The sequence below is a fragment of the Paralichthys olivaceus genome, chromosome 18 (genome assembly GCF_024713975.1).
Source record: "Paralichthys olivaceus isolate ysfri-2021 chromosome 18, ASM2471397v2, whole genome shotgun sequence".
NCBI classification, from domain to species: Eukaryota; Metazoa; Chordata; class Actinopteri; order Pleuronectiformes; family Paralichthyidae; genus Paralichthys; species Paralichthys olivaceus.
This window is the reverse complement of record NC_091110.1, coordinates 20,142,461-20,157,500: the sequence shown is the minus strand read 5'-3', so window position 1 is coordinate 20,157,500 and position 15,040 is coordinate 20,142,461. Positions and strand designations below refer to the sequence as shown.

The 15,040-nt window shown below is 46.8% G+C and overlaps 1 protein-coding gene across 1 annotated transcript in view; it reads left to right on the top strand.

Moving 5' to 3' along the window:
* Positions 1-14,245, top strand: part of xpo7 (exportin 7) — a 14,710-nt gene extending 465 nt beyond the window's left edge. The window contains exons 2-28 of the mRNA XM_069513407.1: positions 2,663-2,809; positions 3,566-3,659; positions 3,864-4,030; positions 4,106-4,171; positions 4,260-4,364; positions 5,051-5,216; positions 5,363-5,436; positions 5,519-5,638; positions 5,731-5,877; positions 6,007-6,179; positions 6,264-6,457; positions 6,640-6,745; positions 7,057-7,192; positions 8,024-8,097; positions 8,413-8,493; positions 8,873-8,936; positions 9,023-9,131; positions 9,329-9,435; positions 9,532-9,620; positions 9,735-9,842; positions 9,947-10,029; positions 10,614-10,828; positions 11,059-11,197; positions 11,279-11,436; positions 11,524-11,622; positions 11,709-11,836; positions 12,008-14,245. Coding sequence (XP_069369508.1) covers positions 2,663-2,809; positions 3,566-3,659; positions 3,864-4,030; positions 4,106-4,171; positions 4,260-4,364; positions 5,051-5,216; positions 5,363-5,436; positions 5,519-5,638; positions 5,731-5,877; positions 6,007-6,179; positions 6,264-6,457; positions 6,640-6,745; positions 7,057-7,192; positions 8,024-8,097; positions 8,413-8,493; positions 8,873-8,936; positions 9,023-9,131; positions 9,329-9,435; positions 9,532-9,620; positions 9,735-9,842; positions 9,947-10,029; positions 10,614-10,828; positions 11,059-11,197; positions 11,279-11,436; positions 11,524-11,622; positions 11,709-11,836; positions 12,008-12,101 — 3,243 coding nt within the window. The 3' untranslated portion in view covers positions 12,102-14,245. The remainder of the gene's footprint in view (positions 1-2,662; positions 2,810-3,565; positions 3,660-3,863; positions 4,031-4,105; positions 4,172-4,259; positions 4,365-5,050; positions 5,217-5,362; positions 5,437-5,518; positions 5,639-5,730; positions 5,878-6,006; positions 6,180-6,263; positions 6,458-6,639; positions 6,746-7,056; positions 7,193-8,023; positions 8,098-8,412; positions 8,494-8,872; positions 8,937-9,022; positions 9,132-9,328; positions 9,436-9,531; positions 9,621-9,734; positions 9,843-9,946; positions 10,030-10,613; positions 10,829-11,058; positions 11,198-11,278; positions 11,437-11,523; positions 11,623-11,708; positions 11,837-12,007) is intronic.
* The last annotated feature ends 795 nt before the right edge of the window (positions 14,246-15,040 follow it).

The following is a 15,040-nucleotide window of genomic DNA, read 5'->3' as shown; positions in this document are numbered from 1 at the left end:
CTGGAGGCTGGGTTAGCCGGAGCTAGCTGCGAGCACACCGGCTGAAACCAGGCTGGCGAAGGGGGTCAGGAGCCCCGGAGCCGACGGGGCAGAGCCGGCGGTGTTCCCGGCGCGTGTGCCGGAGGAAGGCTCCCCGGCAGCGGGCTAACGGAGCGAGTTAGCGCCGTATGTGAGTGAAGTAAACAATAAAGGAGAGGCGGTTAGCTGTCAGGCTAACGACCCGGGGCTGATCCGTGTGGCGCCCCGCTGGACCTCGGAGAGCCGCCCGGTGTCGAACCGTCACGGGCGGATTCTCCGTGTGACTCGTTCACCCTCGGAACAACATGTTGTTCTGCTCAGCGAGCGGCGGCGGGTCGTTAGCTAGCTAGGCTAACGTTAGCACAGACGTCCACTTCTCCCGCCCGAGCCCGTTTGAAAACACGGTCCGGTTTGTCGGAGCGCCGGTCCGTGACCCGGGCTCCGTGCCCGCGGCTGCCGGAGCTGGCGGCGGACACGGAGCCGGTGGTGCACCGGGGGGGGGCTCGTTTGTGTGCGTGGACCGAGCGGTGCTGCTGTGTTCAGCTAGCAGCCCGGAGCTAGCTGCTCCAACACATGTCTGGGATAACGCGGAGGGAGAAGGAGCAGAGGAGACCGCGTCCTCCTCCACGATGTTAAGTAACGTGCCTCCTCCATGATGAGGAGCAGGAAGCATGGAGGTGTAGCCGTGTTGTTGTTGCATGTGGAGCTCGGGGGGTCTGTAGCTCCACGTCTCCCCCCCACACAAGCCGAGTAGATGCTCATGCAGCAGGTCGGTGTCAGCTGCAGCCTCCATGGGGCTCTGGAGGAGGAAGCTCTTCCAGATGTAGAGTCCAACACAGTTTTTATTATTCTCCGAACAGAAGATCCACATCTGTCTGAGGAATCATCCCTGAACAGTCTGGATGTGTTTCCCCTTTTATTTCCTTCATTAATCCGTCCACACTTTACGTCCCCACACGCTGAGGCCCCAGCAGCTCTGTCAAGTTCGTCACATGAGGTTTTTCTGTGAAAGACGAAAAATCATATCAATCAATCTCATTTTATTTGAGTGGCCCAAGTTCTCCAGTAACAGTTACCCCCCCACAGACAAAGTAAAGCTTCCATAACGAAGGTTCAGACCTGAAGCTCAGTGAAAACTCATGTGTTAACATGTTGAATGTGATTTAAAAGAAGATAAAGACTCGACCAGGCTGTCATGAGACAAAATGACCAGTTATATATATATAAATGAAAATATCTATGAATAATGAATGTGATCTGTTTGATGCTGTGATGCTGTTCTCGTGAGAAAAATATTAGAAATCAGTTTGTGGTCTCCCACAGGTTTATATTTAATATCCATCGTGGACAGCGGGTATAATCTGGGTCATGACGTTTGTGTAGTTTCTATCTACAGCGTGAAGCTGCGTCTGTTTCAATCCAGATATCTGTAACCTGGCGTGAGCAGGAAGCTGGAAAACCATCTCTGATGAAGACGCCAGTTTACTGCTTCACACGTTAGTTAGCGATGAGTTCAGACGTGAGACAGCGAGAGGTTTTAACATGATGCAGGTACAAATATTAGGGAGTAAAAAAGTTTACAAATGAATGAGTTGATATATAATCTTACAATATAATGACTTTTTCCACAACACGCTGTGTGATATTAGAGAGGAAGACATTTATTATTATTATTATTATTTATCAACTAAGTAACTACGTAGAAAGAAAACAAAAAAACCAAATATCTAGAACTTGAATGAAGTAAACAAACGTATTTTTTATGTAAAATATTTACACTGAAGCTGATTCCTGTGAAAGCATCAGAAGAAACCAATCAGACGTCCCATGTGCTGACATGTGTCTAACGTGTTGTGATGTCAGTGTCTGTCATGTATAGTGATCGTGAAGTCACGGGTTCGGAGTTGCTCTGCTCGTGTGCAGACCAACAGGGTTTGGTGCTGAGCTCTTATCTGAGACCAGCAGAGCTTCACGCGCTGTTCTCCAAACTCCTGACTCTGATGTAGACAGTGAACACATCACAGATCTTAACAATCCAGACTCCACAGCTCCCACCACCTCCTCCGCTAATCTCCTCCTCTAACCTGGCGGCCCCGCCAGTTTGAATTTATTCATAAGTAACTGGCATCTCGCTGTGACGGAGCATGACTAAGCATTTTCCTGGGTACCACATGAATGAATGGGAGTAAACATGTGTTTCTGTTTGATTATTAAGTGAGAAAATCTAACTCCACTCACTCACACAGAGCAGGACAATATAAACAGGAAGTGATGAAACGTGTGGATCTCATCTATTTTAAGTGAGGAAACAGCGAAGGCAGGTAAACAAAGATAAAGATGATGTTTGAAGAGGAGACGGTGCTAATGAAAAAAATAAGTTTAGTATTTCTGCTCAAAAGAAACAACGAAATAAATCAAAATGAAAATATATATGATATAAATGATCAGATGTGCTTCGATTCTCTGTTGCCTCCTCACCACTGCTCCTCGAACCTGTGGATGAAATGATTGCACTCGTTTTTCTGTTTTAGTGACTAGAACATGATGTTCTGTGCGTCTCTTGTTATACACTGATGACATTGGACTTTCTTGTCTGTCTCTTGCTGATAAGTCCGCTGTCTCCTGTCGTCCCCTCTGTATCTAGGGCCTTGCCCAGCTGGAGATCCTGTGTAAGCAGCTGTACGAGACGACCGACTCCGCCGTCCGGCTCCAAGCAGAGAAAGCTCTGGTCGAGTTCACCAACAGCCCCGACTGTCTCAGCAAGTGTCAGCTGCTGCTGGAGAGAGGCAGCGTGAGTAGGCTCCGTCCTTCACCTGTCCATCACCTGTCCTTCACCTGTCCATCACCTGTCCTTCACCTGTCCTTCACCTGTCCATCACCTGTCTATTACCTGTCTATTACCTGTCCATCACCTGTCTATTACCTGTCTATTACCTGTCCATCACCTGTCCATCACCTGTCCATCACCTGTCTATTACCTGTCCTTCACCTGTCTATTACCTGTCCATCACCTGTCTATTACCTGTCTATTACCTGTCCTTCACCTGTCCTTCACCTGTCCGTCACCTGTCTACTACCTGTCCATCACCTGTCCATTACCTGTCCATTACCTGTCTATTACCTGTCTATTACCTGTCCGTCACCTGTCCTTCACCTGTCCATCACCTGTCCATCACCTGTGACAATAAAAAAACTTTCAGTATTTTGCAGCAGAAGCTTTTAAGTATTATGAAGCAAATATATGTAAAAGTATTCAGTCAGCAGTAGAATTACTCAGTCACAGTGAATATTATATTACTAAATTATTATTGCATATTTTTTTATTCTCCCAGCATGCAATGTGTGGGGGGTAATAATGAGTCTGTCCATCGTCCGTCACCATTTTATTTCTGGAGTAGTGATGAAATATTCATCATCAACATCCACTTTAAATATCTTTTGTGTTTCACTGGAGGAATTCGTTTTGTGTCAGCGGCCGCAGGTTTTGTTCGGTCCAGTATTGAAATGATTTAACGTGTCATGTTCTGATGTTTATCTCTCGTCACAGTCGTCGTACTCTCAGCTGCTCGCGGCCACATGTTTGTCTAAATTAGTTTCTCGGACGAGCAACCCTCTGCCCCTGGAGCAACGCATCGACATACGTGAGTATCTCTCCGCCGCTCGCACCTTAAAACACACGGACGCTTCAAACTGCACACGGTTTATTCACGATCAGAGTTTGTTCAGTTCGGAACATGGAGACTCGCTTACTTATGAAATAACATGCAAGGTAATCTGCTGCAGAACCACTAGGGTGCGCTGTTCCTGCCTCACTAAGCGGCTGTTACTGTTTTTGTGTCGTTCAGGGAACTATGTTCTGAATTATTTGGCCACGCGGCCGAAGTTAGCGGCATTTGTGACCCAGGCTCTGATCCAGCTGTACGCCAGAATCACCAAGCTGGGCTGGTTCGACTGTCAGAAAGATGACTACGTCTTCAGGAACGTCATCGCTGATGTGACTCGCTTCCTACAGGTGAGAGCGGGAATCGACCACATGACGCTAAAGCTGCAGGAACGTTTGTGTTGAGCTGTTGCTGTGTCTTTACAGGACAGTGTTGAACACTGCATCATAGGGGTGACCATTCTGTCCCAGCTGACCAATGAGATCAATCAGGTACTCTTGTTTTGGGGGGCGGGGTTCATCTAACGAAAATGTACCGAACCCTGATTTTTCATTAACGTGGTCTGCCCCCCCCCCGCAGGCTGACACGACACATCCTCTGACTAAACACAGGAAGATCGCGTCATCGTTCAGAGACTCGTCCCTCTTCGACATCTTCACTCTGTCCTGTAACCTCCTCAAACAGGTGCGTTCATCTCTGAGGCTTCACAAGACAGAGGCAGTGAAATGAAATCATGACGAGGTGCGATCACAACGTCGTGACACCGGATCTGTTGCGCTGTGTCGGAGACGATTCCGAGAGAACGGAGTGTGTTTCCATGATGACAAATTCATGTACACAAACAAATATCTAAACAAAAGACGCAGCTCCCTCTGTGGGCTCTTCCTGCTGTCCTGCAAATTGCAAATGTGCACTTGCAAGAAACTTATGTGTGTTTGTCACATCTGCTGTGTCATGCTCGTTCAATAACAGGAACAGAATCCTTGGTTTCATGTGATGATCATTCAGACTCAGTATTTCGTTCAGTTGAAGCCTCGACAGAATAACGACTTCACAGCCGACGTAAACAACGTAACGCTGAGCTGCTTTCACTTTTAAAATCCCCCAGAAAAGCTTCCAGAGCTTAATTGTTGACAGAGGGCGACCTGCAGCCACCGGCTGAGGATAACATCAGTTTATGACACGTGTGACAGTCGCACAGATGGAGCACAATAAACAAAGGATCACAATTTAATGGAGTTTCTGAAATGAGCTCAGAGTGAGATGATGATGATGAAATGTTTTAATCGGCTTCCTGCTGATGGGAGAGGAGCAAACCTCTGCTCGCCGACCGAAGCCGATGATGAGCTGAGCTTTTGTGTTTTCACCAGGCGTCTGGAAAGAACCTGAACTTGAACGATGAGTCTCAGCACGGTCTGCTGATGCAGCTGCTCAAACTCAGCTACAATTGCCTCAACTACGACTTCATAGGAACTTCCACAGACGAGTCGTCGGACGACCTCTGCACTGTACAGATCCCCACATCCTGGAGATCAGGTAGCTTTTCCTGAGAGCATCTTATTATATGTGATTATAAGTGACGTCAGGCTCAGTCCATGTGTTTTTATGTCATTGACACAAGTTGAAGTATCAACATGTGCAGAACTCGTACTAAAACTTCCTGTTTTCTTTCTCTCCTGCAGCGTTTCTTGATTCCTCCACCCTGCAGCTCTTTTTCAATTTATATCATTCCATCCCTCCATCCCTCTCTCCGTTGGTAAGTGACACAGTAACGTTTGGATGAAATGATGTTTTTTACGTGTTAATCCAGAATAACCAGTGAATCTTCCTGTGTGCAGGTGTTGTCGTGTCTAGTTCAAATCGCCTCCGTCAGACGCTCTCTCTTCAACAACGCAGAACGAGCAAAGTTCCTTTCACACTTGGTCGACGGAGTAAAGAGGATATTAGCAAACCCACAGGTGAGGAACACACCTGGGTCACATGCACCGCTCCTCCTCTGGTTTGTCTTCTTCAGTCTTTGTGTGACGCTGTGGAACATGTTGTGTTTCAGTGTTTACCGGATCCTAACAACTACCACGAGTTCTGTCGTCTGCTGGCGAGGCTGAAGAGTAACTACCAGCTGGGGGAACTGGTCAAAGTAGAAAACTACCCTGAGGTTATTCGACTCATAGCAAACTTCACTGTCACTAGTCTGCAGGTGAGACTGGTTGGATTGAAAACGTTCATCTCATTCATCAGCAGCTCAAACTTAACTTGGCCTGAAAGTGCAGAAACATAAAATGTATAATTTTGAATGACATTAAAATCCTGTTGGTCCGTGTGGCAGCACTGGGAGTTTGCTCCCAACAGTGTCCACTACCTGTTGAGTCTATGGCAGCGTCTGGCAGCGTCGGTCCCCTACGTCAAAGCCACCGAACCTCATCTGCTGGAGACGTACACGCCCGAGGTCACCAAGGCCTACATCACATCGCGGCTGGAGTCGGTCCACGTCATCCTCAGGTAACAGTCAGCGTCATGTCAAAGAACCAGCTCTGTGGCGCTTTCTCTGGTTAACCCTCGTGTCCACATGCGTTCGCTCCACAGAGACGGTTTGGAGGATCCTCTCGATGACGCCGGCCTCGTCCAACAGCAGCTGGACCAGTTGTCCACCATCGGGAGGTGCGAGTATGAGAAGACGTGCGCTCTGCTCGTCCAGCTGTTCGACCAGGCGGCGCAGACCTACCAGGAGCTGCTGCAATCCACCAACTCCAGCGCCGCTGACATCACCGTGCAGGAGGGTACGTGCTGCAAACACGTGACCGTCGTCTCGTTCCCTGATTAGCTTGTAGCTTTTTTACAGTGAACCAGGTTGGACACAGGATGTTGATGCGGCTTCATCCTCAGTGAATCAATCGTTAATGAATCCTGGTGTTTTGGATCGAAACCCTCCGACCAACGGTTCCTCTGCTTCTGTGTGCAGGTCGGTTAACGTGGTTGGTTTATATAATCGGGGCGGTGATCGGCGGACGGGTGTCGTTTGCGAGTACAGACGAGCAGGACGCCATGGACGGAGAGTTAGTCTGCCGGTAAGAAATCTGAGAATCTCATGTTGTTGTTGAGTTTAAATCCGAGATTGTTGATAATATTTAGAACCTTTAGAATCTTCTCATCATGTTGTACGCTCCTGATGACATCACGCTTTGTTACATGTGGGGACAAACGTGTTGATAACGTGTTGATAACGTGTTGGTAACGTGTTGATAACGTGTAGCGCCCCCAGAAAAAGTTTCATAACTCAAAAACTAAAACATTTTCACAGTTGAAATATTTAGTTCATCTTTCTATATTCAGAAATATGAGCTGCAACATGATTTCTCTCTCTTTCTTCTGAACTCAGGGTTCTGCAGCTGATGAATCTGACCGACTCCCGGTTAGCGCAGGCAGGGAACGAGAGGCTGGAGCTCGCCATGCTCAGCTTCTTCGAACAGTTCAGGAAGATCTACATCGGGGACCAGGTGCAGAAATCATCAAAGGTGAGCGCCGCTTTGACCGCACCACGATGCTGCTGTCGCCGTCTGTCGCCTCACTGTTGCATTAACCCTGAGCTGGCCTCACGCCCCCAGTGACCCCTCGTGTCCGCTCCGTCAGACGGGGGCCACTTTGGGGCCACGTCTTTTGTCCCGAGCGCTGACGTGTGCTCGAGCTGGCGGCTGCATTTTTCTAGAGTCGCTCAGTCTCAGTGTGTTGTACTGTTGTGTTTTCAGACGTGGTGTAGTCGTCCGGTTTCACGCTGACTGACTTCCTGTTCTCTTTGTTCTGAACATGTGTCCGTCTGGTTCGGTGACATCACACTTTAAATCCAGGACGTGTTGAGAAGTCGACAGTTTCACCCGAACAGCTTCACATAAAACTCTGAGAGTTTGTGGCTGCTGATTGGCTGAGGAGGTGGATCAGTGTGACAGTTGGTGTCTGTTGTAGGAACTGAAGCTGTAACTCAGCAAGTATCCGTCGTCTCAGGTTCTGCTTTTGTTCCTCTGACACTAAAACTCCTCGTCTGCTTCGTCTCGTTTTCAACATGAATAAAACACGATGTTTGTACAAGTGATCTCCTCAGAATTCAAATCATCCCCACCTCATCCATCTTGATGGTTGGAATTCGTTGTTGGAACTTTGAGCGCTGAGATTTACTCTGATGTGAATCATTTTAATTGGGCGTCTTTAATTGAATTCTTGTGTCTGACTGTTGCTGTTGTCATTTATGACGGGTGATGAAACCTCACAGCATCTTTACAGCTCAGTGGGATGTTACACACATACATGTTCTTCCTTTTACATTATTATATGTTTGTGTTTTTTCACTGCAGCTTTATCGACGACTATCAGAAGTTCTGGGTTTGAACGACGAGACGATGGTACTCAGCGTCTTTATAGGGAAGATGTGAGTATTACAAGTCAGTTCTCTGCTTCAATAACGTCTCAGTTTGACAGACATCTTGAATTCGAACCTAAAGTAAAGTTTATTTTAAATTACATAGAAAATAATTAAAAGGATCTTCTTCTTTTTAACTTTTCACTTGGTGCACGTCCTCACATGGCTCTGGTTCCTCACCAGGGTCATGTGATAAACAGTCACCATGACAACAGAGCAAACTGCAGCAGCCGATAAAGACTGAGACGTTTTCAAATGACCAGAAACAGATAAAGTATTGACGATTGATCAGAAAACATCCGTTTGTGTGTTTGTGTCTTTCAGCATCACAAACTTGAAGTACTGGGGCCAGTGTGAACCAATCACCTCCAAGACATTGCAGCTACTAAACGACCTCTCACTAGGATATCCTTCACTGAAACAGACTCTTCAGCCACACCTGGAACGTTACGAAGCTTTAGTGTGTCGTGAAGCGTTTCTTACCTCGGTGTCGTTCCAGTCTGTTTGTAGACGGTCGCTGATTCTCACAAAAATGCTGTGGATCAACGTTATCGGCTGTTAGTTCTGATGGTTAAAGGTCAGCTACACTATGACATCATGAGGTTCTGTAAGAACCAGAACAGGCAGAAAGATCAGGACTTATTTTTATTGTATCTTATCTTGAATTTCATCACATCGCTGCTTCGTGTTCGTGTCACTTTCATCACACTCGGGGTTTTATGTGTCAGAGTGGAGACTCTCGTGTGTTTCTGGATCTGTGTTTTCTCCTTGACCTCCTGTGCACGTACAGCAGCGTGAGGAAGCTGGTGAAGCTCAGTGCGGTTCAGTTCATGTTGAACAACCACACGGTGAGTTCACCACAGTCAGCACATCTGCATCCATTCACTCTGAATGTAATCATCATTAACTGTGTGTGTGTGTGTGTGTGTGGCAGAGCGAACACTTCTCCTTCCTCGGAGTGAACAACCAGTCGAATCTGAGCGACATGAGGTGTCGGACCACCTTCTACACTGCACTGGGGCGCCTGCTAATGGTGGATCTGGGTAAATGCAGTTCACTCTCCTCACAACGTCTGGACTCAAATAATGTCACTTTTAAAACAGCAGCTTGTTGTGTTTGAAAGTGACGACGAGTCCGAGCTCAGGTCTCGTCACAGTTAGAAGCTCGATGAGTCTTTTAAAGCTGCAGCGAATAAACAACCAGATAAAACACGAGTTGACTGTTGTGCATGTGTCTGTAGGAGAAGACGAGGACCAGTTCGAACAGTTCATGTTGCCCTTGACGGCTGCGTTTGAAACTGTGGCTCAGATGTTGAGTACCAACACCTTCAATGAGCAGGAAGCTAAGGTGACGCACGCACGCACACACACACACACACACACACTCAATCGATTGAAGGTTTCATCTAAACCACTAACCACCGTCTTCTTCTGTTTCCTGCAGAGGACGCTGGTGGGTTTGGTTCGAGACCTGCGAGGCATCGCGTTCGCCTTCAACGCCAAGACGAGCTTCATGATGCTCTTCGACTGGATGTATCCTCACAGCTGAGACATGTTCATTATTCATCTGTGTGTGTGTGTGTGTGTGTGTGTGTGTGTGTGTGTGTGTGTGTGTGTGTGACACTTGTCCTTAACCCTCACCTGCAGATATCCAGCCTACATGCCTATTTTACAGCGAGCCATCGAGCTCTGGTACCACGACCCAGCATGCACCACGCCTGTCCTCAAACTCATGGCCGAACTCGTTCACAACAGGTGAAGATGCTCAGAAGATGTCGTTGGACGATGATTGAACAAGAATCAGAAGTCACTCGAGTCTAGAACTGATCAATAACTCGTCTGATCTGTTGTCGTCTTAGATCCCAGCGGCTTCAGTTCGACGTCTCGTCACCAAACGGAATCCTGTTGTTCAGAGAAACCAGCAAGATGATCACCACCTACGGTACGCTCACCAAAATAAAAGTCCTCACTGCACACACGTTATTATTAATTATTATTTATCAAAGAATGAATCCTCAGTTTTCATCAGTTCAGTGTTTTTGTGACTCTGATTTAAAGATGATTCATGTGTCTGGGGAACAACTTGTTCCTTTTCCCCACTGGAGGTTTGTGGCTGATGCTTCTGCAAAAATCTGGAACAAATAATAATCCAATGTATTTAAAGTGAAGTTTTCATTTCACTCAGTTTTCTAAAGTATAAAATATATATTCTTCTGATATGATCATTTATTACAGTGTTATTAATTATTATTCCCTCTGGTTTTTATATTTTTCATCACAAAACTGACTGAATCAGGACAAAAGAACCAGTAATTATTTCATTTGATGAACCGTCACAGTCTGTCATCGTTTGTTTACTTGACATTTTATGTTTGAGAATCTTTGTGGAAAATTAATTTATATCATAAAACATCAGTTGAATATTCTCTTGAAATATAATAAATATTTTTCATCTTTACAACCGAAATCATCAGATCGTTTTTTACAGAATAAACTAAAACAAACTGATCCATCGTCTTTTCGCAGGAAATCGTATCCTGACGTTGGGGGAGGTCCCGAAGGACCAGGTGTACGGGGTGAAGCTGAAGGGCGTCAGCGTGTGCTTCGCCATGCTGAAGGCGGTGCTCAGCGGAAACTACGTTAACTTCGGCGTCTTCCGTCTGTACGGCGACGACGCGCTGGACAACGCCCTGCAGACGTTCATCAAACTACTGCTGTCCATCCCCCACAGTGACTTACTAGTATGTTCAACCGTGTTTATGTTCATCATGTCAACGACACATTTAATCAACACACGCCACAAACACATGAGAGCGTGGAGGTGGAGTCAGTTGCTCAGACGTTGTCAGACTTTTCCTGCCAGCCCCCTAGTGGCAGGAAACGCCTCGCTGACATTTTCTGGACCAGGCGGCTGCAGGAAAAGTTCTAGAAGGTTTTAATCACATGACTCCTCCTGACTCCTCCCCCTCAGGACTACCCTAAGCTCAGCCAGTCGTTCTACTCGCTGCTGGAGGTGCTGACGCAGGACCACATGAACTTCATCGCCAGCCTGGAGCCTCACGTCGTCATGTACATCCTGTCCTCCATATCAGAGGGACTCACGGCGCTCGGTGAGACCCCGGCAGGTCCGGCTTTATTTTAATGAGTGTGCACGTCACGGCAGGTGTTACACGTGTGTGTGTGTGTTTCAGATACGATGGTGTGCACGGGCTGCTGCTCCAGTCTGGACCACATCGTCACCTACTTGTTCAAACAGCTGTCGCGCTCCACAAAGAAGCGTCCGGCTCCCATGGCAACGGACGATCGCTTCCTCCACATCATGCAGCAGCACCCGGAGATGATCCAACAGGTGAGAGCACGCCTCCTCCAGAGTCCGCATTAACATGCTTTTATTGTGAAGGAGCTTCAGTGTGTGACACCGGTGCTCGTTGTGCAGATGTTGTCCACAGTGTTGAACATCATCATCTTCGAGGACTGTCGGAACCAGTGGTCCATGTCCCGACCTCTGTTAGGCCTCATCCTGCTCAACGAGAAGGTACAACCTCACACACGCCGCCATCATCCGTCTGTGCGTGTGTGTGTGTGTGTGTGTAGTAACGTGTGTGTGTGTGTGTCCTGCAGTATTTCGCTGACCTGAGGAACAGCATCGTCAACAGTCAGCCTCCGGAGAAGCAGCAGGCCATGCACTTATGTTTCGAGAACTTGATGGAAGGAATAGAAAGAAACCTCCTCACCAAGAATCGAGACAGGTACGTCACATGACCTCATTTCAAATTCCACAGTCTGGTTTATTGATATGAGTCTTTTTATTTTTTGAGTTTGCTGAGATGAGAAATACTTTAAGACTCATTTTTGGTTATCTGTTACCATGGAAACACTGCAGATGTTAATGTCGTGTGTGTGTGTGTGTGTGCGCGCAGGTTTACTCAGAACCTGTCGGTGTTCAGGAGGGAAGTGAACGACAGCATGAAGAACTCGACGTACGGCGTCAACAGCAACGACATGATGAGCTGACATTCCACACATCAGAGTCTTAGAACGCAGCCGCAGACAGAGCCCACCCCCCTCACCCCTCCTCACCCCTCTCTGCATCAGCGTCCCCCCCCCCCCCCCCAGGCCCGGATGCCTGGGGATCGTCTCTTCACTCGGATTCACAACGTACGGGATCGTTGATTAAATTCAGCGAGTAACTCCCCCTCACCCCTTCCTCCCCCTTTTTGATAGAAGCATATATAAATATATACAGATCTATTTTAACGCCAGTCTGCATCGGTCTGACGCTGCGGCTGTCCCGACCGTAGGGGGCGCATGTCGAAGCACTCAGAGGACGGAGGTGAGGACGGGGGCGAGGTGAGGAACGCCGGTTAAACGTAATAATCCGCTTCTGCCTGCCTTGTATAGAAAAACACTCAAAAAACCAAGTGTACATTTTTTTTCGTAACATTTTGAACAATGTTTATAATGATGATTGAATTTAAAAACACAAAGATGAGTCGAGGAAAAATAAAAAAAAACAACAACAAAAATCGTGTGATTGAGCTTTTTACAGTGTAGTGAGTTAGGGCAACTGTCTGTCTGCGTGGGGGGGCGAGGTTTCCACGGCGCCGCAGGAGGGGGGTGGGGGCGTGTCACGATGCGGAGGAAGCAGAGAAACACACCTACAGAGTCAGAGCGTCCACGTTGTACATTTTCCTCAGTCTCTGGCGTCGTTGGCGTGATGTAAATAGTCACATGACCCCGTGGCAGCAGGCGCGACGGGATTTAAAGGGACAGTTCTGCTTTTCATCAACCGAGGTTTGATTCTCGTGGTCGTGTCCGGTCTGAGTCGTGAAACGTTTTTGTTTGAGGAGATTCTGTCGGAGACGAGCTGCTGAAGGTTGAAACTGTCGATAATAATCGTGTTTGTTTGACCTGAAGAGTCGACGAGCGGCTTCAGGTCCAAAAATCTAAATGTATTTTGATGAAATTACTGAATCGAAGCTTCAATGTTTCAGATAAACAACATTTCTAAATTTATTCAGTTTACAGCAAATATTCAATCTGAGAATCTTCAACCTGAAAATTTCTTACATCATCCAAAAGGTTTCAAGTGATTAGTTTTTTAAATTTCAGATCATCTTCAGTCTTTTGTCTGAAAAACAATTAAGATTTAATTCTCCCGGAAGTTTTCAACCTCATTAACTGAAACATCCGATCAGGAGAAAACTTCTGGATTAGACTTCAACCATCAGCTCGTTGTCTCAGAACGATCGTCTCCAGATGTGAGGATCAGCTGATTCACAGGAAAGAGACGAATCTTGTTTCTCACATTTTATTGTCAAAACAATCGATCGTCTCAATCATGAGGGAAAAACTCCACATCAGATTATTAGTCCCCCCCCCCCCCCCCCCCCCCGTCTTTCTCCTCGAATCAAAGCGGAACACGAGACCTGCAGCGTCGCTCCAGTCCCCGTTCACACGCTCGCTTGTTTCCCTGCGACGATCGACGTGTAAGCAACATGGTCACGGCTACATTTTCCCCTCTGGTAGGCTGGGTGCAGTTTCCACCATTTTGTTTACACTCTGGATTCCTCAGACCGGGTTTTGGGACTGCCCCCCCCCCCCCTCCTTAGGTCCTGCAGTGGAGTCGTGTGTGTGTGTGTGTGTGCGTGCGTGTGTGTGTGGTTCTCTGTTGCCTGGTGTGTATGTGGCGTCTCATGGTGCTCGTGATGGAGCTCAAACAGCCAAGGTCTGTGCCACCGCGTTGGGGAAAAGTATCGTAATGTTATCAGTGATAACGGAGGGAAATCTCCCGTCGGCCCCGGTTTTCAGAACACGTGTCCATCAGAGCTCGTTGAAGGAATCCAGTTAGTTTTTAAATACCTGAAGTAAATTGCATTGAACCTTGGTAGGAGTCGGAACAGTGTAAAAAGAGAAGCAGGAGGAGTCTATTAGCAACTTGTGTTACTCTCTACGATGTTGCTGCTAACTGTTTGTGACAACTAGCTCATCTCTAACATGTCAGCACTCATGGATGTTTCTTGAGTTCCTAAGTTTTTGGTTTGTGTCCCTGATGTGAATGTGTTGGGTCCATAGAGTGAATAGCTGTTTGAGTTGTTTGGATGTCTGCTACATATAGTGTAAGCATTGTGACTGCAAATAAACCTCATTGATTTTTACATTCATGCTTCTGTCTTGACTTTATTTCTGCTGAAGCTCCAGAAACACGTCTTCATTATTCAATCAATCCAACTTTAATTATCGTCGTTATTCACTGGGCCTCATTAACATCCTCCGCTAGAGTGAGGAACAACTACCAGAGAGGTGCCCGGACCTCAATGTGAGGCATCAGTGGAACAGACACATGATTTATTATATTTCTATCATATATTTATAATTCTAGTGTTTCATGTTAAGAATTTAGTGACATCTATTGGTGAAGTTTCATGTTGCAGCTGAACACTCCTCATTTCCTCCTCCCCTCCCCAACATGAAGGAGAACCTGTGGTGAACTTCAGCTGTCGTGAACATGCAAAAGGTTTTAGGAGAAACCCCCCCCCCCCCCCATGTAAATATAAAGTTTTTGAAATAAAGATTCCATTCAATGTTTATAGTTTTTCATCGTTAAAACACAATTTTTGAATCCTCCTTTTCTCAGAATTCTAAACACAAAACTCTTTTCTCAAACTACTTTCACAAAACCTCTGATTCTTTTTGCAACATCATCTCCTCAGAATAGTTTCACATGAGCTCAGACTGGGTCACAGCTCTTCATCCACATCACACGTTATGTTTGCTCTTTCCAGGCAACGGGGAAAAAACCCTCGTGTGCCGAACCCCTGACATCTCACCGGTGTCATCACTCGTTCACTCGGCCTCAAGAAGATTCCTGAGTCTGGTCTTGTTTAGTTTTCGTCACGTTTTCGTCACGTTTTCATGAAGTTTTCATGAAGTTTTCCTGAAGATTTCCTGAA